This window comes from Erythrolamprus reginae, chromosome 2 (genome assembly GCF_031021105.1).
Source record: "Erythrolamprus reginae isolate rEryReg1 chromosome 2, rEryReg1.hap1, whole genome shotgun sequence".
Lineage (NCBI taxonomy): Eukaryota > Metazoa > Chordata > Lepidosauria > Squamata > Dipsadidae > Erythrolamprus > Erythrolamprus reginae.
Window position 1 is genome coordinate 260,631,338 of NC_091951.1, and position 23,267 is coordinate 260,654,604.

Sequence of the window (23,267 nt, forward strand, 5' to 3'; positions counted from 1 at the left end):
TCACTCCTTTTTTAATATCGAATGTATTGGTTAAATCTCCATTTATAATTATCCTTGCCTTTTGTTTGGAGTATATTTTATTTATTGTATTTTCAAAGTTCTCTCCTAAATCCATAGTATTTATTAATTTTTTGAAAAAGTTCCAATTGAGGTTATCGAAGGCTTTCTCAGCATCTAGAAATAGCATTGCAAACTCCTTATCATTATGGCTTTCATAATATTCTAGCATATTTAATGTAATTCTTATATTATTTCTAATTTGTCTGTTAGGTAAGAAACCATTCTGATCAGAGTGTATTATTTTGTTTAATATTTTTTTAAATCTGTCTGCTATTATTGCCATATAAATTTTGTAGTCTACATTTAACAGAGATATTGGTCTATAATTCTTAATATACTTTGGATCTGTGTCTTCTTTATGTATCAGCGTTATGTTAGCTTCTTGCCATGATACCGGGCATTCTCCGTTCGTTAACATTTTATTATAAATTTCTAATAATAATTCTCCCGTTACATGGAATGTTGCTTTATAGAATTCAATTGGGAAACCATCTGGGCCTGGTGTTTTATTATTATTCTGTTTCATAATTGTTCTTTCCAATTCTTCTTTTGTTATTTCTTTGTTTAATATTTCTTTATCTTCTTTACTTATTAAATTGATTTTACATGTCTCTAAATATTTTAATATATCTTCTTCCTTAATATTTTCTTCACTATACAATTCTTTATAGTATTCTAATGCAATTTCTTTCTCTTTTTTTAACTGGTAATGTGTTATTTCTTTTTTATCTGTTAATTGTTGGATTAATTTCTTCTCTCTTTCTTTCCTCAATTTATACGATAGCCATCTGCCAGGTTTATTTGCGTGCTCAAATTGATTTTGTTTTACTTCTCTTAGTTTCTTAGTTACTTCTTCTATCTCTATTAATTCTAGTTTGTGTTTTATCAGCATAATTTGTTGCCTTATATTTGGGTTTCCTGGGTCTTTTTGGGATTCTTTTTCTAATTTTCCTAATTTAAATATCCACTCTTTTTGATTTTGTCTTTTTTCCTTGTTTTTTCTTGATTTATAGGCTATTGTTAAGCCTCTTTGATAGGCTTTTGCTGTATCCCATAAATTCTGGAGGGAGGTATCTGGATTGTTATTTTCTTTTAAAAATAATTTCATTTCTCTTTCAATCCAATCTATATATTCTTGTTCTTTTAATAATTGTAGATCTAATCTCCAACTCCTATTTTTTTTCTCCTCCTCATTCCATATAATTTTTATTGGGTTATGATCAGCCCAATCGTTTTTATCAATTTGAATTCGTTTTATTAAGTTTCCTATCTTATTATTAACCCACGCCATATCAATCCTAGACCAACTTTGGTGCGCATTGGAGTAGAATGTATATTCTTTTTTATTTTGGTTCCTTGTTCTCCAACAATCCCTCAGGTTTAATTCTTCACACATCTGATCAAACGTTTTTGGCAGTACTTTTCTTTTTTTATATCGATTTTTATTAGCACTTTTGTAATCCTTAATGGGATCGATAATACCGTTAAAGTCACCTATCATGCAAATGTCTTCTACTTCTAATTCAATCAGTTTCTGGTGCAAGTTATAGAAGAATTTTTTTAAATTTTTATTTGGTGCATAAATTACTACTAATGATACAAATACATTAACAATTTTAACTGTCATGATTAAAGTTCTTCCCTTTTTATCTGCATATATTTTCCTTGGATCTAATTCTTTTTTAACGTAAACTGCAATCCCTCTTTTTTTGTTATGTGATAAGGACGTAAATACTTTCCCAATTTTCTCATTTTCTAATTGCTTTTCATTTTTTTGTGGAATGTGTACTTCCTGTAGACAAACAATGTCTAAATTTTGTTTTTGTAATTTATTGAATATACTATTTCTTTTCATAAATGAGTTTAAGCCATTTACATTAATTGAAATTAATTTAATTTCTGTTCCCATCCCCCTTTAATTCCTTATTTGTCTTCTGTTTGTCCTGTTTTCTTTCTGTGCTCTTGTCAATATTCTTTCTTCCTCCTGTACTATATCTTTAGAAGTTCCTTCTTTCCCGCTATCTGATTCTACCTGGGGTTCTTCTATCTCTTTTTGACTTCCTGTTTCCACCCTCTCTTCCGCTATTAATTCATCATAAAATTCTTGTGCCATTAGTTCGTTATTTACTTTTATTTTTTTCCTCTTCCATGTGATAAGCATCCCCTCCGGAATTAACCATCTGAAGGTAATTTTACTTTGATTTAACAAATCTGCCAATGGTCGGTATCCCCTTCGATTGTCCCTTAATTTTTTTGGGATTTGCTTAAGAACTCTGATTTCCTTCCCATTATGAATTATTGCTTCGTCTTTTGTAATTTTCAATATTTCATTTCTAATCTCCTTTTTTACACATCTCACATGTACTTCCCTAGGAAGCTTATGTTTTCGGGCGTAGTTAGTGTTCACCCTGTAAATCTCATCTATTCCATTAGCTGTTTCTTGTTTATCTTTTTGTAATATATTAGCTATCATTTCTGTCATTGTCTCTACTAAATTCTCATCTTTCTCTTCTTCTACATTTTGGAATCTGACGTAAAATTCTGCTCTATCGACCTCAAAATTAATTATTGATTCTTCTAACTCTCTATTTAATTGCATCAATTTATCATCCATTGTTACTACTTTTTTGTCATTTTGTTCTACTTTCTTTTCAATTTGTTCTATTCTCCTTTCATTTTTTTCCAAAATTTGATGGATTATTTCAATTTTATTGTCCATTTTTTGCATATCTTCCCTCATTGCCTCATGGTTCCTATCTAATTTTTCCTCCAGTTTGAGCATTGTTTCTTGAATTGCCATTAATGCCTCCTGCGTTGTTTGTGGGGTGTTGCTAATATTACCAGTACTGCTGGCCTTTTCTGTTGCTAACATGCTAACTATTGATTTTTGGGTTGAGGGGGAGCCAGATGGTTTTTTTGTATATTTCTGGAAAGTTGCCATTTTAATCTTTTTAATTGATTATTAACTTGAATGTCTAATATTTTCTTGGAATCAGATGAGTCTAGTATATAGTTAGACTTAAGGTATATAATGCGCAGTTAGACTTTTAATATTGAGCTACTTGTTGATGAGCTGTTATTGTTATTGTTCTTTTCTTATATTCCCCCCCTTTTTCCCCCCTCTTCCTTTACTCCAATAGATCAGTATAATTCATACAATGTAATTCAATATATTCAATAGTAATATTAATATTATTAAGCTAATATATATATTCTAAGTATAGATATTGTAGATATGTTATAGCTGAGATAGAAATAGGAATACAGATTAATTACTTATTTCGTTGTATCGTTAATACCATTCACTTCATAGGGATTCAATTCATCCAGAAAATAATAATAATCAACCTTTCTATTTGTTGTGGGGTTTTACCTAATTCTTCGTCCTTAGATTTTTAAGTTCACATTCAGGTTCAGTATATCAGAGTTCAATCAGGGTTCAATCAAGGTTCAATCAGAGTTCAATCAAAGTTCGGTCAAATTTCTTTTTCTTCCGCTATAAATAGCAAGTCATCAGTTAATCCGTTAATCAGGGAGAAAGTTAATTAGTAAATCAGTTAGTCAGTTTTTTCGATTTAGGGAAGGTAAAGAGGAGAGAAAAGAGATATAAATAAGTGCTTAGTTAAGCTAACTTCCTCCTCCCCCGATGTTCCTCTTCTCTGCACCTTCTTTTGGCTCTTTCCGCTTATCTTGTCAGCTTCTGCAGGCTCCTTCTTCACTTCCAAGCACACTCCACCGCTGCTGTTTATTTATTCCTCTGGTCGTGGACCTCAGCTCTTTACCATTTGTTCTTTAAGCTTCTTTAAACTCTGGAGCACTTCCTCCCTTTTCCGATCTCTCAGCAACCTCCGTATCTCCGTGTCTCGTCACTACCGCTGTAATTCTGTAGTTCCTGCAGTCTCCGTCGTTTGGCTCTTTTTTTCAAAAGTTAGTATTCTCCACCGTTTCTTTTAGTCACAAAACTCACAAACAGTTGTTAAGTTATTTAAGTTATTTTTCAGGTTTCTCCTCCACGGGGTGCTTGTTAGTCCACTCCTATTGTTTTAGGTTTTAACTCCAAACGTCTTCCGGGTCTTCCAGGTTTCTCAGTAGAAATTTTTTTTTTTTTAGTCTTTTCTCCCCCACCGCTGAGTAGCCGCTAACCAACTTTGGTGGGTCCCACGCTGCTGCTCTCTCTTAACTTAATCTTCCATTAATTTGACTATATATATTTTTGTTATCATACTTGGGTTCTTCTTCTTTGTAAATAGGATTGTAGTTACACTCTCTTGCTTCCTCTGTTACGCTGGGCTGTCACAGCACTAACGTCACCATGTTGTTTGGTGACTCTCTTGCTTCGAGGTTTGCGAGGTTCTCACTCCTGCACACGGGGTGCTTGCTTCACACCTCCGTGCTAGGAGGAACCCTCGCTACTTCAGCCACCTCTCCAACGTGGTTGCGTCGAAATTCTGCCAAATTTCAACCCCCCGAACTGCAAAATCAGGCTTGGGAGAGCGGAGCTCTGCTCTCGCACGCCTGCTCGCCGTAGACCCGCCCCCGGAAGTCTTTTATACTTTGTTTTATGTTTGGTATGAATGTGCTGTTTGGTTTTTTAAATAATGATAGGGTTTTATATGTTTTTTAATATTAGACTTGTTCCACTACTATATTGTTTTTATTACTGTTGTGAGCCACCCCGAGTCTTCGAAGAGGGGCGACATACAAATCTAATAAATAATAATAATAATAATAATAATAATAATAATAATGAACATAACAATGAGAAACAGGAGGAAAACCCACAGCTAAGACAATAGTCAGATAAAGAGAAATCTTGTAAGATTTGATTACTGTAACCCTGTAATAAAAGTAGTTTTAATATCCATAATGTTGGGGTTTGAGTCTTTTTTACTTCAAAGTCCTGATATCAGTCTTGTAAATCTGAATGTGTCTCCTGGTTCCTTGCCTTCATATTTTCTCAAATTAAATTCTTACTTTGGATTTATCTGATTTATTATTTACTCAGATTATCTTATCATTGCCTTGACTGTGGCTCTTCCTCTTTATCTCAAGGAACATGTGGTCATTTATGGACATGCAGAATGGAGAAAAATTGGGTTGACAAATGTTCTCAGCTAAAGTTTCAGTAATCGCTAATTTAGTGTTCAAAATGACTTTATAAAATCATTACTGCAAATACAGTAAAAGTTCTGGTCATCATCATAATTCGTTCCATAACTTTGGTCGCAAACTCATTTGGTTGTGCCCTGAACCTAACCAAAATTAATGCAGCGGTCACACAAGGTCGCTGTAGTTTGGCGCTTACAAAATAAAATGGCGTGGAAGGGGAAATTGGCCGTGGCTGTATTTGATCACCACCCGAGTATGTGTTCGTAACCAGATTCAAAAATCGTGTGAATGTTTTGGTCGGAATCCAATTTGGTCGTGGTCAGAAGTGTTTGTGATCAGAGGTTCTACTATAATGAGAATCCTTGGTACTTTCCATGTTAATCATGTTACCATTCGAAGCAAAATGCCAAATTTGACTGATTTAAGGCATACCTGATTGCATATAAGTCAAGCTGTTGCTGTTCTTCGCTTTTTGGTGTCTTCAAGGCCTGCATCTGTAATAGCTTTACAATGATTTTTATCAAGCCCTGGACATTCCTATCAAAAACACATTAAAAATACATGTTCAATCAACAGATTTCTCCAAAAAAGAAAAACATTTTCATGATGTATCTTAACACTTTTCAATTTGAAAGGACTCCCAACGTATGTCATTAATGCAGGATCAAAACAATTCAACATACCACTTTTCATTTGATTTGCTCTGTATGTGTGCTGTTTTACATAGTACATTATCTCTTAGGTCATGGGTCCCTAAATTTGGCAACTTTAAGACTTGTGGATTTCAACTCCCAGAATTCTCCAGCCAGCTATTCTATGCCTATGTACCTATACCTATAACTCTGTCTTAGGCATTATCAGAAGACAGTCTTAATTTTGAAAATATCCTCTTTAAAGATATACCATATATGGTCATGTGTGCATATACCAAAGATTCTTAAGGGTCAGTCATGATGTCAGCAAAAAGTCCATTAACAGCATACTTAGTTCAACCTTGATCAAATAAACCAACTTTGTACTCCTTCCTTTTGTTCCAACAATCTCAGTCTTTAGTCCCTTCAAGTACCGGTAATGTCATTGAACCTAATTGTTTCTTTGTTCCTTATCACAGAACTCTTCAAAACATTAAGAAGCCATTTTTTTTATAAATCCAATGTAACAAAATTATCCATGTCATTCTCTTCCTTTTTCTGTTTCAATATCTCTTTTAATTGTTAAGACATCAGCCAAAGTTTTTGTATGTCTAGTGAACATCTTTTTCCATGTCATTCTTGTAGAAATTCACTTTCAACTCAGTCCTATTCTTGTCAAGTAAAACTTGTTCCACTTCCATCAATATTTCAGATACAGTCTATTTATAGAGGCAGACACCTCCATAGTTAAAAATAACTTCTCAGTCCATTGTTCAAAAATATTCTTCACAATGTCCAATGATAAAATAGTTTGCTTCAATTATAAATTGAATTTCTCTGTTTTTCTCCTTTAATTGAAATTTTTCTAATTTTTCCTTCTATTTCTTATAATTTTTCTTTTTTAAATCTGTTTTTTTTTTAATCTTCTCTTATGTTTTTTAAAACAGAATATTCATATGGGAAGGGTTCTTTATAATTAATTCCAAAATCTTATTGCAAATTTATCTGGATCTTTGGTCTGTTTTTAACTTTTTAAAATCAAAGTTTTAATTATATTTGTTGTTAATTCAATAATTGTTTTTTAAGATCTTAAAACTTACTGTTAAAACTTGTTTCACTAAAGTTTAAAGGGAATTCACATACTGTAGTGTTATAAAACTCACCCAATCCAAAGGTTTCTAATAGCTGAAAAATAGTTTAAAAATGTACAGTGGTACTTCTACCTAAAAACGTCTCTACTTACGAACTTTTCTAGATAAGAATCAGGTGTTCAAGATCTTTTTGCCTCTTCTCAAGATCCATTTTCTACTTACAAACCTGAGCCTCTGAAATTGTAATGGGAAAAGGCAGGGAGAAGCCCTCTGAGGCCTCTCTAGGAATCTCCTGGGAGGAAACGGGGCTGGAAAAGGCAGGGAGAAGCCTCTGTGGGGTCTCTCTAGGAATCTCCTGGGAGGAAACAGTACTGGAAAAGCCGGGGAGAAGCCTCTGTGGAGTCTCTCTAGGAATCTCCTGGGAGGAAACAGGGCCAGTAAAGGTGGGGAGAAGCCTCCATGGGGCCTCTCTAGCAATCTCCTGGGAGGAAACATGGCCTCCCTGTGGTTTCCCCAATCACACGCATTATTTGCTTTTACATTGATTCCTATGGGAAAAAATGCTTCTTCTTACAAACTTTTCAACTTAAGAACCTGGTCACGGAACAAATTAAGTTCATAAGTAGAGGTACCACTGTATATGAACCTAGTATCCTTTTGAAGGGGGGGAAACCTACTGAAAACCAAGACAAAATGGATACTGTCCTCAGTCTTCTAAAATTCAAGTGAGCCGGAGAACCCAAAGTCTTGACTGGCTCTTTGCATCCAATTTTTCTGATATATAACCCCTGGTGAATTAGGGACTGGTGTTTTTCTGGGCCCCTTTCATATATTTGTTCTCTATTGTGGACTTAAAGTTTTATTTCACTCCTCATCACTTTGGTAAAAGAGCTTGCAAGGTCACCCTCTATAGCCCATTTGATTATGTACTATTAAGTTGGTTTTGACTCTTAGCAATGATCTAAATTTTGTCCATGACAACCTATTCCTAACCTAGTCCTTCAGATCTTCCAATGGTATAGAAATCACCACTGTCATTGAGTCCACCTACCTTTCTACTATTGTCCTCTTCTTCTTTCACTCTCAAATTACAGCTTTCTCCAGAGAGCTCGGTCTCTGCATAATTAATCTAAAATAAGATAATTTCAGCCTCAAGTGTAATATCTGGGTCGATTTGTTTGATGACCTACTTTTTTCTTTTCTTGGCTGCCCACAGTAGTCCCAGGAGTCTTCTTCAACAGCAAACTTTAAAAACAGCAATACTCTTCCTGTTCTATTTCTTCAAAGTCCAATTTTTGCTTTCATAGGGTGCCACAGGGAATGTCATTTCTTGCACTATTCTGATCTTTGTGAGTATAAACACATCACAGCATTTGAACATCCTTTCAAAGACTTTTGCAGCTGCTCTATCTAGTCTATGATTTTTTTTTTACTGTTCTTTCCTTTACTATTGATTGTTAATCCTGAAAGTTAGAAGCTATTTACGGGTTAGATATCTTGCCAATTCTAAGGATGGTTGTTCTACCTGCTGTCATTTGTTTAGTCTTCTTTGTATTTTATTTAATTTCATTTCCCTTTTTTTCTCCTTAACTTTTATTACTAGAGCTTGGAGATCCTTTGTATTTTCATCTTATGTTATTGATATTTTTTCCTCCAAAGTAACAAATTCAGACATTCATTTGCTTCAAATCCAAATTCCCTTAATATATACTCAGGATATGGGTTGAATAACTGAAGGGATAGTTTATTCATACTGAGGGGGTGTTTTTCTCTTTCTATGGCTTCCATGATTATTCTTTTATATACGTGTTCTGTTTTGGAGAGTAATTTAGTTTTTTCGAAATCAATTTCATGTCGTTTTTTTAAACTAATCGAAGAATAAACTCACGCATTGCAGAACATAAAAATGCAGTCAAAAAAGAAGAAAAAACTTCCTCCCGTTTCCAGCACATTAAAAAAAACAGGACATGAAATTGACTTCGAAAAAACTAAATTACTCTCCAAAACAGAACACATATATAAAAGAATAATCATGGAAGCCATAGAAATAGAAAAACACCCCCTCAGTATGAATAAACGTGATGACATGTTCCGCCTACCAGAAATTTGGAAACTAGCCCTAAACAAAAAAACATATCACAATCATCACCATGTCAATCCTTCAATTAAATGTGATTCCACCAACCAATCAAATCATTAAAACACAGCCACCCAATCTATTTGCTACATTCAAACCAAATCTCCACCCCCACCACTAGCCGCCCCGAGTTTGCGGAGAGGGGCGGCATATAAATCCAATAAATCTAATCTTTATAAAGAACAAATGGCAGTTGCAAACAAACTATATCTATAGCAGCACGAAGCTTACAACTTCAGCCTGATGATGGTGAATGTGATTTCACAGAAACGTCGCAGAGACATTCAAAATATTACACGGGGCAAAACCCGAACTCAGAACAATCTACACGTATATTATATATACAGTGATCCCCCGCTCGTTGCGAGGGTTCCGTTCCAGGAGCCCCCGCAACGAGCGGGTTTTCGCGAAGTAGCGATGCGGAAGTAAAAACACCGTCTGCGCATGTGCAGACGGTGTTTTTACTCCCACAGCGCTAGCGAGGAGCCGAAGATTGGGGGCGGGGCGGCTGTTTGCCGCCGGCATGGAGGGCTTCCTAGCAGCCCCCCAAACCCGGGTTGGGGGTCCGGGGGGCGCTGGCTCTCGGCGCTTTTGAGCTAAGTCCGGAAGCGAATTCGCTTCCGGACTCAGCTCAAAAGCGCCGATAGCAAGCGGCAAGGAACGGCTTGTCTCGGCGCTTTCGAGCTGACCGGACTCAGCTCGAAAGCGCCGAGACAAGCCGTTCCTTGCCGCTTGCTATCGGCGGTTTTGAGCTGAGTCCGGAAGCGAATTCGCTTCCGGACTCAGCTCAAAACCGGCGATACCAAGCGGCAAGGAACGGCTTGTCTCGGCGCTTTCGAGCTGACAGCTCGAAAGCGCCGAGACAAGCCGTTCCTTGCCGCTTGCTATCGGCGGTTTTGAGCTGAGTCCGGAAGCGAATTCGCTTCCGGACAGCTCAAAAGCGGCGAGAATGAACGGCGTGGGCGGGCGAAGGGCGGGCGGCAGCGAGGAGTTTGCGTGGGCGGTGGGGAAACTCCTCGCTGACGCCAGCAAGAGGGGGAAGACCCAGGGAAGCCGCTGCCATCTACGCATGCGTGCCCGGCACGCATGCGTAGATGGTATTTTTGACTTCCGGGTTGAAAAATAGCGAAGTACCCTGTTCGCAATGGTTGGGGACGCAATAAACGGGGGATCACTGTATATATACTGTATATCACATGTTTTTTTGCTGAATTTGAAAATTAAGGGAGACTAGGATAGATCTATTTCGGCCTTACTTTGGCCTCATCCTTACCCTTTGGCCTTACCCATACCCTCACTGGGACTTGAACCTGCAACCTTTGCCTTGTAAGGCAGAGAATTAACCTCTAGGCTACAGTATCCAATCCCTTCACTGGCATACATATATATGTATGTAAGTATGTATGTATGTATGTATGTATGTATGTATGTATGTATGTATGTAACATTTTTTGCTGATAATGAAAAGGAAGGGAGACTACATACACACACAAACACACACATATTCTTGAGGACAATGGAGAGGAGATGTCCTAAGATTCCCAATTTTTAAATGCACATTTCAGAGTTTCACATGTTGACATAATCAAAAGCCTTTCTATAAAGCAATAAATCACATGCCCAATTCTTTCTGGTAGTTTTCGGCTTTCTTAATTATTCAGTGTGCTGAGCAATATCTGTTGCAACTTAGCATTTTTAGCATCAGCTTGGACATCTGGCATCTGTTTTTCGATGTAGGGCTCCAATCTGCATTGGATGATCTCAAGCATTATTTTGTTGACATATCAAATTAAGGATATTGTGCATTAATTTGCACACTCTGTTAAGTCTCCTTTTTCATATTGGGATATAAATTTTTCAATCTGTTGGTCACTGTGTTGTCCTCCAGATTTGTTTCATTAGAATCTTCACTGATTTTGCTAATAGCCAGGTTAGAACTGTTACTGATTCTTCTTCTTGGAACTGGAAAAGGTGGAAAAAAGGGCAACAATTATGATCAAAGAAATGGAGCACCTCCCTTATGAAACCAGATTGCAATGCCTTGGTCTCTTCAACCTTGAAAGACGGCGTTTAAGGGGTGATTTGATCAAAGTGTATAAAATCATGCATGGGATAGAAAAGGTGGATAGAGAAAAATTCTTTTCTCTATCACACAACACTAGGACGAGGGGACACTACTAAAGCTCATAGGTAAGAAAACAAGGACAAATAAAGGAAAATATTTCTTCACCCAGAGGAAAGCCTGTCAGCCTTTATAGCTTCAAGGCAGGATTAGACAGATTCATGGATGCCAAGTATATCGGTGGTTATTGAAACGGATGTCCATGTGCCGCCTCTATGTTGGTTGAGGCAGGCAGGATTCCCTTGAGTACCATTTGTTGGGAGTCAAGGGAAAGCTTCTCTTTCTGCTCAAGATCCCCAAGGACAATTGGTGGGCCACTGTGTGACATAGAATGCTGGACTCGATGGGCTTTAGCCTGATTCAGCATGGCTTTTCTTATGTTCTTATGTTCTTATGTTGGCTGCCATATTTCAGCAAGTATTCCATCTGTTTCTCCACATTCAGACTAGAGGTTCTTGTAAGTAGAAATATATTCTATAATATCTTGGACATTGACAACTTCACTGTACAGCATTTAGGGCTGTTCTTCCATCATTTTTTTTAATCAGTTGAAGCTATTCACTGGCATCCTTTAACATATCAGTTTGAGGTGAGAACAAACATAGAGTCCAGAGATACTTTGGAAAACTTTCCATAATTTCCAAGTCTGTTTCCGTCTTCAGTATCTTTACAGAATAGCACTGCTTCTTGTCTCTTCTAACAACTCTCTGAAATTGTTTGATAGGTTTCTTGTTGAGATTTTGTTTTTCTTGGCTCTGGATTCTCTTCTCAGTAATTTCCATGATCTATTCTGACATCCAATGTGGATTTCTTGTTTCTTTGTCTTTGGCAGTGTCTTTTCACATTTCTCCTTAATAACTTTGTAATGCTCAATCCATAGTTCGTTTGATTTTTTGTCAATGAGGTTCAGGATTGGAAATCAATTCCTGATGTTCTCCTTGAAAATGGTACTTATATGCTGAAGATGATATTGCAGAAATTGTTTTGTTTTCCTGTTCTTATTTAGCTTAACTCCAGCTCTTACTCTAACAAGTAACCTAGGGTTTTTTTAAACTCTCTTCAGGGGCTTGTATTATATTTTTAAGTACATTTAATGTATAATGTACATTATATGCTGGTAATACAAAGCTAGCGTTTAATAGAGTATTTTGGTAGTGTTTAAAAAAGAGTGCTGTTTTACTCTGCTGTGTTGGGGCTGGAGAAGTATGTATTGCTTTTACTAGTTGTATGTAATGTAATTTTGTGAAAGTTAGAATGTAGAAGTATGTTTTGATGGTACAAATCATAGAATCTCTAACTTTGAGGGTCAATGACCTTATAATACAGTACAGGTGGAAAACCAAATTACTAGCCTTGAGCAATAAAACAAACTCTATGCAAAGAGCAGAAATCTGTAGGTGATTAAGCTTCAGCGTCATTGCAATTATTCTTTTTCATAATTTACCTATTTATTTTTTGCTACACCATTTATCTTACTCCAATTTAAGAATAGGAGAGAAGAGGCTGAACATCAATGAACATGTTTAGCTTTGGCAAAATTCCATAAACTCTGTTTGGGTTTGGATTGAGCAAAGACCTCATGAACACTGAATGCATAGTCAATTCAATAAGATCACTGGAGTCTCAAAAGAAATGGCAAAAAAAAGTATTTGGTAGTGTTTTCATTCACAACAGCAAAATGTTTGAACAAAGCTGAGAATACCTTTGAGCAATATAAGGAAACTGTTATATGCCCGACAGCGTTGTTGGAGGAAAAGCATTGTTATTTTATCCAGGCCCAGGACTTGCAGAGAAAACCTCTGAATGGCAAAAATAAAATAAAAATGGGAGATGGGGTGTTCCAGAGTTCAGGGAAGACAGTTTGATTCTGAAGCCCCATCACTATTTAGCATTTGGACCCTCACAAATGAAGGGCATTGGGGCAGAAAAGAGCACAGCTGTGAGGTAGGCCAGGTCAACAGAAACAACAAGGATTCCTAAAATGTTCTTTATTGCAATAAGGTAAAAAGCAGGATCTAAAAAACCTATCTAAGTTTCTCTCTGTTGCATTATATATTAAACAAAACTGAAGTAGAGTTACAGTGATCCCCCGAGTATCGCGAGGGTTACGTTCCAAGACCCCTCGCGATACTCGATTTTTCGCAATGTAGTGGTGCGGAAGTAAAAACACCATCTGCGCATGCGCGCCCCTTTTTTCATGGCCGCGCATGCGCAGATGGTGGAGTTTGCGTGGGCGGCGGGGGAAGACCCAGGGAAGGTTCCTTCGGCCGCCCAGCAGCTGATCTGCTCAGCAGCGCAGCAGCAGCGAGGAGCCGAAGATCCGGGTTTCCCCTTTCCGTGGGCAGCGATCTTCGGCTCTCTTGGCAGGCAGAAGCAACAAGTCCGGCACGTCTTTGGCTGGGGCTGCTTTCTTTTTTCCGGGGGGGGGAAGGAAGGAGAGAGAGCTTCTCCCCACCACCTCTCCCCACCGCCTCACGGGGGTCGCGTGAACGTGCTACATATTGCATCCCTCCATAAAAGCTATAGGTGTTTAAAATTATACACGCAGGCTGTCGGCGGAAGGTGATAGCTTCAATGCTTAAACAGCTTTCCTCCCCAACTATAAACCGGAGTTCTGAGCTCCAAACACCCACCCACACAAAGAGAGAGACGTGTCACCGCGGAGTTGGCCTCCCCTGCCGAGAAACATTGCCGGGAGCATCCCCTAGCACGTTCACGCGACCCCCGTGAGGCGGTGGGGAGAGGTGGTGGGGAGAAGCTCTCTCTCCCTCCTCCCCCCTCCCGGAAAAAAGAAAGCAGCCCCAGCCAAAGACGCCCAGCGAGAAAGAGGTCTCCGCGCTGGACTTGTTGCTTCTGCCTGCCAAGAGAGCCGGGCGTGGGCAACAGCTGAGAAAAGTCGGAGCCGGTCCGGTGCAGCAGGAAAGGGACGGAGAAGGCTCACTGGCAGCCCTTGCCCATCGCCACGCCTTCGCTTCCCCCCCCTCCCCGCTGGATCCGGCAGCGTGCTGAGGGGAATTGCCGCGGACTGGAAAAACCGCCACCCTTCGCCGGGAGTGCCGTTCGTGGCTCTCTCGGGCGAGGACTGAAGGGAGGGTCCGTGCGAGGCCGGCTGGGTGGCGATGCCAAGGCGGCCCGGGGTTTTTTGGGGCTGTTTTTTTCCCCTTTCGGCGGCTTTGGGAAGAACCTTGCTGGGTGATGCGGCGCTGAAGGCAACACCGCTCTGAGGAAACGGGGCTCTCTCGGCGTTCGAGCGCTAAACAGGAAAAAAGCGGCAAATGGCCAGCCCTTCCCCCAGCCGCTTCCCCGCATGCTTTGGATGCGCCTGCCTTTCTTACAGCGAAGACAGGCGGCACCTTCCCGAAGCGCTCGGTGAAGCCGCTGGGGGAAGGGCTTGGCCATTTGCCGCTTCTCTCCGCTGCAGGAGAGGCAGGAGCAACCAAAGCAATGTTCCAAAGCGGTCTCCGGGAAGCGACCGAGGGAAAGGCAGTCGTCTGCTTTTCCTTCAGCTTGAAAGAGGAGGCAAATGCCCCGCCTTCCCCCAGCCGGTTAACTTGAAGCGCTCGGTTAACTGGCTGGGGGAAGGCAGGGCAGTTGCCGCTTCTTTAGAGCTGAAGGAAAGGCAGACGACTGCCTTTCCCTTGGTCGCTTCCCGGAGACCGCTTTGGAACATTGCTTTGGGAGAGGGGGCAACTGCTCCCGGTTAAGAAGCAAGAATCCACCCCCTAGCCAAACGGCTTTTTTCCTGTTTAGCACGGCGTTCGAGCGGTAAACAGGAAAAAAGCCGTTTGGATAGGGGGTGGATTCTTGCTTTTAACCGGGCAGTTGCCCCCTCTCCCAGAGCGATATCCTTAGCGATCTCCAGGCTGCGACCTTTTAAAACAGCCGCGCCGCTTCCCAGCTGAGTCCTGAAGCCAAACGCCAAAGGCGAACTTCCGCGTTTGGCTTCAGGACTCAGCTGGGAAGCGGCGTGGCTATTTTAAAAGGTCGCAGCCGGCCTGGGGGGCTTGCTGGGAAGCCCCCCAGGCCGGCTGCGACCTTTTAAATCAGCCGCGCCGCTTCCCAGCTGAGTCCTGAAGCCAAACACGAAATTGGCTTTTTTTTTAATTAATATTTTTTTAAAAATCACGATATAGCGTTTCGCGAAGATTGAGATGGTATCATTTGCTGAAAATCGCGATATAGCGTTTCGCGAAGCTTGAGATCGCGAAACTCGTGGGATCACTGTATTTTGAATGTTTCCCATGCTTTTCTCTGTCTCAGGATTGTACAGATAATCTTCGACTTACAACAGTTTCTTCAATGACCATTCAAAGTTACAATGGCACTGAAAAATGTGACTTATGACCAGTATTAACAATTATGGCCTTTGCAGCATCCCTATGATCATGTGATCAAAATTCAGACACCCTGTTGATTTCCGCTGTAAGATGCCCAGAGTCCCCCAAGATTCGGGCGGCATATAAATTTAATTAATAAATTAATAAACTTAGCAACTGGTTCATATTTATGGCCGTTGTTTCACCAACACTCCACAGTCTGCACTGGTTGACGATCAGTTTCCGGTCACAATTCAAAGTGTTGGTTATGACCTAGAAAGCCCTTCATGGCATCAGACCAGAATATCTCCGGGACCGCCTTCTGCCACACGAATCCCAGCGACCAGTTAGGTCCCACAGAGTTGGCCTTCTCCGGGTCCTGTCGACTAAACAATGTCATTTGGCGGGACCTAGGGGAAGAGCCTTCTCTGTGGCGGCCCCGGCCTTCTGGAACCAACTCCCCCCAGAGATCAGAATTGCCCCCACCCTCCTTGCCTTTCCTAAACTTCTAAAAAACCACCTCTGCCGTCAGGCATAGGGGAATTGAAATATCTTCCCCATGCCTATATAACTTATGTATGGTATGTTGTGTGCATGTTTTTTAAATTATGGGTTTTTAACTTCGTACTATTAGATTTGTATTGTACATTGTTTCTATCACTGCTGTGAGCCGCCCTGAGTCTACGGAGAGGGGCGGCATACAAATTTAATAAATAAATAAATAAATTGCTTTTGTGACCTTCTGACAACCAAAGTCAATCAGGAAGCCAGATTCACTTAACAACTGCAGTTGCTTACTTAAAAACTACAGTGATTAACTTAACTGTGACAAGAAAGGCAATAAAACGGGGCCAAAACTCAATTAACAAATCTCTCACTTAACATAAATTTCGGACTCAATCGTGGCCATATGTCAAGGACAACCCATATAATTTTTTTTCTACCTTAATTGCTCATTTTTTCTTTCCTCCATTAATGGCTCTTTCACGTTTTCCCCAGGGTCAAGCCTAGCTTCTTTTTACACCATGGTATCACTGATTCTGAAGTACAAAATCAAAAGAGCTGATCGTTAATTAAAGGAAATGACCATCACCTGGCTGAAGGAATGAGGCTGAGTGCTGTGTTAAGAATGTAGCCAAACTCTGCATGATCTTGTTTAACAAGCTTCACCAGGGCCTCACAGCAGGTTGTTCGGACCATCATGTTGTCACTGCAGGACTTTTCCCAGAGCAAATTTAACGCCGGGGTCTGGAATCAGAAAGGAGAAACAAGCTCCATTATTCAGGACTGAGGATCATTACTCAATAATTCAATAATTATTCAGTTATTGTTCTCACAGGCATTCTACTTCAATTGATATCTGAACAAAAACAGAGAATGTTAAAGAATATTTGACTCTTTTTTCACTTGCCACTTGCTGAATATATAATTAATTTACCTCAAAATCAAAAAAGTTGGAACAATTAGTTCAACAGATTTGTAAGATTCAAATAAGATGTGAATTTGATGACCAGCAATAAAGGTTATTGTAATTGTAATGTTTTAATATTAGTTGGAGAAAAGCTATATTTTAAGAGGTTTTTGAATATACAGTGTTCCCTCACTTTTCGCGGGGGATGCGTTCCGAGACCGCCCGCGAAAGTCGAATTTCCGCGATGTAGAGATGCAGAAGTAAATACAGTATTTTTGGCTATGGACAGTATCACAAGCCTTCCCTTAACACTTTAAACCCCTAAATTGCGATTTCCCATTCCCTTAGCAACCATTTAGATTATTACTCACCATGTTTATTAAAAAAAATATTTATTAAAGGTGGACGAATGTTTGTCGATGACATATGATGTCATTGGGCAGGAAAAACCGTGGTATAGGGGGAAAAAACGTGAAGTATTTTTTAATTAATATTTTTGAAAAACTGTGGTATAGACTTTTCGCGAAGTTCGAACCCGCGACAATCGAGGGAACACTATATAAGATATTATGTTTCTACAGTCCTTTTGTGAAAGAAAGAGAAATAAGAGACTCCATTGAATGATTACAAAGTAAAAAGAAAAAAATGTATATGTTTGATAATAAACTTGATTTTGTGTTGGAAACGATGTATTGTTTTTTATTCTATGCTGGAGAAAAATTTATGAGGCAAAAAACCCCTCAAAAAAGTAAAAATTACCCAAATGATACAGGAAACTGTTGACATGGAAGACTCCTGCTTTTACTAGTTGTATAAGGCATTGGAACATGGCCTGAATATCAAATATCTCTCTCAGGACAGTGTGGGAAATAAATAATATATATTTTAAAAGGCATTTGTAGTAGTGGCCTCATAATTATGGAAGTACCTCATAAAAATGTTTCCCCCCCCCCTGTTTTTTTGGCATTTAGAATGTAAGTTTCTGGCATCCCAAAGGTGCTTTTTCAAGAGGCATCTGGACTTGAAAAAGCATCCTTGGGACAACCATGACCTGTATGACTGAGAATCTCCATGGACATTAAGTTTCTGGCATCTTTTGAGGAAGGCTTATTTTAGAGTTTGAATTTATTAGGATTGACATTTAATTTTGACTTAATCAAAATCTGTAATTTAATTCTGAGATGGCTGGTAGTTATCCTATTGCAATTTTAATATTTGATATTTCTAGAAATATAGCTAAAATGCTTAACTGCCTTTACCTATTTAAATCAGCCAGTGGGTTGCAAACACATATTTTTTACAGACTGAAGTTCCTAATGGAAACCAGTACTTTAATTTTTACTCTTCTCATTTAGAATTGGCCAAAATGTAAAAAAAACTGTTTCAAAAGTGACACTGTTTAGTATGGCAAATGTTCTACGAGAGGACAAAATTTCTGGCCTTCTTTTAAAAAAAGAGTATGTTTCCATTTAATACTCAGAAAGATATCTAGTAGATAGTTTACATTTTGCTGCATTTTTACATGTATGGTATATATTCCTTTTTTTAAAAAAAAATCCACTTATGTAGTGAAATGGCCACAAAACTTACATAAGTGATTAACAGAAAAAGCTCATAATTGGTTAATTGTTTCATTTTCAGTTGTGTACATATTCTAATGAGCATTACAATATGCATGAAAACATGAAGACTCAGATCCCACTCCACTGTCAGCTATGGGTTTTGATATAATTTTGAGTCCACCATGTTTTCCAAGTTCCAGCTATCCCTCAGGGTTATTAAGGAGAGAAACAGGAAGAGGGGATTCTATGTATATTGTCTTTGTCTCTTGAATGAAAGCCAGATATAAAATGATCAAGCACTTATTGCAACAAATAGTTTTAGCTCCAATAATTATAAATTTAAGTTCAGAAATGTACATTTTATTGCACTTAAATTTAATGAAATATTACACACATCAGGAAAAAGATAATAGATTAGGAAAATTATTTTATATTAGGACCAGGTAATCTATGGCTAGATTCCACAAATCTTTTGAAAATCTTTTTTCAATTACATTACAGATTGTTACAAATCTCAGCATCTCTCAGTCAAGACAAACAATTGGGGAAAACGAAACAAATCTCTATAAGTCTGTAAGTCCTTGACTTACAACCATTTGTTCGCATTTATGAACATTTCAGCATCCCTGTGGTCACATGATCAAAATTTGGACACTGGGCAACTGACATGTACTTTTGATAGTTAAGGTGTCCTAGGATCATGTGATCACATTTTGCAACTTTCTGACAAGCAAAGTTAATGGGGAAGCCAGATTCACTTAAGAACAGTGTTACTAACAGTATTACTAGCGGTACTTCACTTAACAAACCGTTTCAAGGAAGGTCGTACAATGGGGTAAAATTCACAAAAACTGTCTTGCTTAACAACAGAAATTTTGAGCTCAGTTGTGGTTGTAAATCAAAGGACTACTTGTATATAAGCCGGGGTGGCGCAGCAGGTAGAGTGCTGTACTGCAGGCCACTGAAGCTGATTGTAGATCTGAAGGTCAGCGGTTCAAATCTCATCACCGGCTCAAGGTTGATTCAGCCTTCCATCCTTCCGAGGTGGGTAAAATGAGGACCCGGATTGTGGGGGCAATATGCTGGCTCTGTTAAGAAGTGCTATTGCTAACATGTTGTAAGCTGCCCTGAGTCTAAGGAGAAGGGTGGCATAAAAATTGAATGAATGAATGAATGAATGAATGAATGAATGAATGAATGAATGAATGAACGAACAAACAAACAAACAAACAAACAAACAAATAAATAAATGTGCCAATTTGTTGTTTATTTACTTACTTTTGGGAGTTGGGATCAGAATTCCCATAGCTAAGTGGTAAAATCAAAAAAGTATAAAATCATATGACCACGTTAGCAGGAAGTCACAAGTCCTAGGCAGTTCACAAGCAGATCAGCAGGCAAGTATGTGGCTGCTGTGGCTTGACCAAAGTGTAGCCAGGCCAGGGCTGGTTGTTGCCATGGATGGAAGGATGAGCAAGACCTTCTGCACTCTACCATCCCAAGCATCTGGATTTTGATCACATGACCACAGGGGCATTGTAATGGTCATGACTTCAAGAACCAGACTTAAGTATCATTCAACATTATCGTAACATTGAACAAAGGATTGTTAAGCAAGGACTACCTGTAGGCTGCCTTAATTCTTGATACGGGTTATAACAAAGAGTTAAAATTTCATTATACTGTAATTGTAAAACATAGTTTGCATGTTTTCAGTAAGAGAAATGCCAGTAGCCCAGAGAGCAGCTCAAAGTCTTTCTTGCCTCCTAATATGTTAGTAGTCATGCTGTGCATGAATCTACCGATTCCAGACAGTGCATCATTATCGTTAGACAGTCTGATATTGTTAAGTACACCATTTCAATGTTTTTCTTTCTTTCTCATATATTATCCTCTAGATGCGAAAATTTAAAGTTACAGGAATTGAATTTCAATCATGTCGCACCACAAAAGCAATTGTCAGGACAATGAGGGAAAGAAAAATGAAAGCAAAGTCACAAACCTGGTTACTGGACTGGCTGATCTTGTTAGATAAAACATTTTCTTTCAGCACTGCAGCAATAAGATGGCCCACTGCCTGTGAATAAACATAAATCACTAGACTATGATGTTTATTGCAGCCAGCAGCAACCACGTCCTACCCGCCACACAGTGCTATGTTAGTTAAACAACAACATCAAGGCTAAGGTTATATCGAGGGGAACATAATTTATCAAGCACAATCCAATAGTAGCAATCTGATATTTTCTTTATCTTCGCAGAGAATTCTGAGATATAATATCTCGATGCTAAAAAATATGACCACTCACAATCATTTAGATTGTCAATACATGTGGACCAGAATTTGCCTACCTGAATAAACATAGCAAAAACACATTAAAACTAGTATTAAAATATTAGCAGATGGGGCTTTACTTAGGAGTTACATATATATAGGGAGCAGGGGTACTGCACTGCAGGCCACTAAAGCTGACTGTAGATCTGTAGGTCAGCAGTTAAAATCTCATCACCAGTTCAAGGTTGACTCAGCCTTCCATCCTTCTGAGGTGGGTAAAATGAGGACCCGGATTGTGGGGGCAATATGCTGGCTCTGTGAAAAAGTGCTATTGCTAACATGTTGTAAGCCGCCCTGAGTCTAAGGAGAAGGGCAGCATAAAAATCAAGAAAGAAAGAAAGAAGGAAGGAAGGAAGGAAGGAAGGAAGGAAGGAAGGAAGAAAAGAAGAAAGGAAGAAAGAAAGAAAGAAAGAAAGAAAGAAAGAAAGAAAGAAAGAAAGAAAGAAAGAAAGAAAGAGTCCTCAGCCTCATTTAAAAAGTGATTTAATAACTTCCTGGTAATAGGACATGGGATACTGTGATCTGTCATTACAGAGTAAGTTGCCGCAGATGCCATCAGCAAATCCAGTGGCAGCTGATGATCAAACATCACTCCAGAATCCATGAATCTCTTATTTCAAGGAGAATGTAACCCACTCAAAAACAATCTGAATCTTACTCTCTGACTTCTATGTAATAACAGTATCTCTGTTTTGGCTGGATTAAACAGCAGCTTGTTTGTTTCTCATCCAGTCCATAATGGCACTTTGGCAATACTCCAGGATATTAAATAACTTACTTGAAATGGGGTGGTAAGAAGCATCAAAGCAGGGTCACATCATCCTGAAGACATCTCACTCAAAGTTCTTCCCCAGGGTTTGCATATTAAGAATTTATTTTTCAACAAGTGCATGTGCCTATGTGTGGATCAATCTATATATTCATGCCATATATGGTACACACCAAACAAAAGCTTTCTCACCTGTGACTGAATAAGCGTGTTAGGAAAATCAAGCCTTTTTCTGATTTCTTCAGACATTGTTTGATTAGTCTATAGACAACTGAACTTCTGAAACAACAAAAGTGGATATAAAATGTCAACCTCATCACTGATCAAGTTTCACATTTGCTGAATAAACCGCGGTGATTAAATATAAACCAAAAATTTGAGTTTATACATTTATTTATTTGTTTGTTTGTTTGTTTGTTTGTTTGTTTGTTTGTTTATTAGATTTGTATGCCGCCCCTCTCCGAAGACTCAGGGCGGCTAACAACAATGTAAAAAGACAATGTAAACAAATCTAATATTAAAAACAATCTAAAAAACCCCAATTTAAAGAACCACTGATACATACAAGCATACCATGTATAAATTCTATAAGCCTAGGGGGAAGGGAAATTTCAATTCCCCCATGCCTGACGAGAGAGGTGGGTTTTAAGGAGCTTGCGAAAGGCAAGGAGGGTGGGGGCAACTCTGATATCTGGGGGGAGCTGGTTCCAGAGTGTCGGGGCCGCCACAGAGAAGGCTCTTCTCCTGGGTCCCGCCAAACGACATTGTTGTGAGCCGCCCCGAGTTTGCGGAGAGGGGCGGCATATAAATCCAATAAACCTAACCTAAACCTAAACCTATTGCTTATTCGGCGGGACCCGGAGAAGGCCAACTCTGTGGGACCTAACCGGTCGCTGGGATTCGTGCGGCAGAAGGCGGTCCCGGAGATTTATACTAAAACTATGTGAAACTAACCACATTATAGCTATATGTGCACTCTAAATAAATTAAGAGCAGACAGTGTAGCACAGCAGTCCCCGAATGTTATGTTTGGTGGCCAAGTGGGGAGGTGGGGAGGAGAACCAGCCCACCAGTCGCACAAGTTGAGCTGTGTGTGCGCGCACACACTGGCCAGCCATTGGAGTAGCCTAGTTCCAAACAGACCATGGTCCAGTAGTGGGCCATGGCCCTAGGGTTGGGGGACCCCTGATTTAGCATATTTAAAAATCTGAAATAGACCAAAAAAAAGTTGTCTATGGAAATTCTCTGTCACCCAACATCATGGTTGTCCCAAAGATGCTTTTTCAAAAGGCAGCTAGACTTTTTTTTTCCCTTAAAGACTTTCGCTTCTCATCCAATCAGCTTCTTCAGTTCTGACTGAGTCAGAATTGAAGAAGCTTCTTGGATGTGAAACAAAATATCTTCAAAAAAAGATAAAGTCCAGTTGCCTTTTGAAAAAGCACCTTTGGGAAATAAATGGTTACATTATGGGGAAAGGAACCAGCTTCTATTATACTATAGCTATGTACTGGAATCTCCCTTGTGTATCATCTTAATATTTCTGACATTAGCCACACAATGATTAGAAACAGAAGACTGACGGCAGAAAAAGACCTCATGATCCATCTAGTCTGCCCTTATACTATTTTTTGTATTTTATCTTAGGATGGATATATGTTTATCCCAGGCATGTTTAAATTCAGTTACTGTGGATTTACCAACCACGTCTGCTGGAAGTTTGTTC

General features: G+C 39.1%; 1 protein-coding gene across 2 annotated transcripts in view; it reads right to left on the reverse strand.

Moving 5' to 3' along the window:
• Nucleotides 1–23,267, reverse strand: part of FOCAD (focadhesin) — a 200,309-nt gene that overhangs the window by 172,419 nt on the left and 4,623 nt on the right. For both annotated transcript variants that reach the window (XM_070742518.1, XM_070742519.1), the window contains exons 2-5: nt 21,737–21,823; nt 20,443–20,517; nt 16,561–16,715; nt 5,602–5,706 (exon numbers count right to left, since the gene is read on the reverse strand). In XM_070742518.1, the coding sequence (XP_070598619.1) occupies nt 5,602–5,706; nt 16,561–16,715; nt 20,443–20,517; nt 21,737–21,793 (392 nt within the window). In that variant the 5' untranslated portion in view covers nt 21,794–21,823. The remainder of the gene's footprint in view (nt 1–5,601; nt 5,707–16,560; nt 16,716–20,442; nt 20,518–21,736; nt 21,824–23,267) is intronic.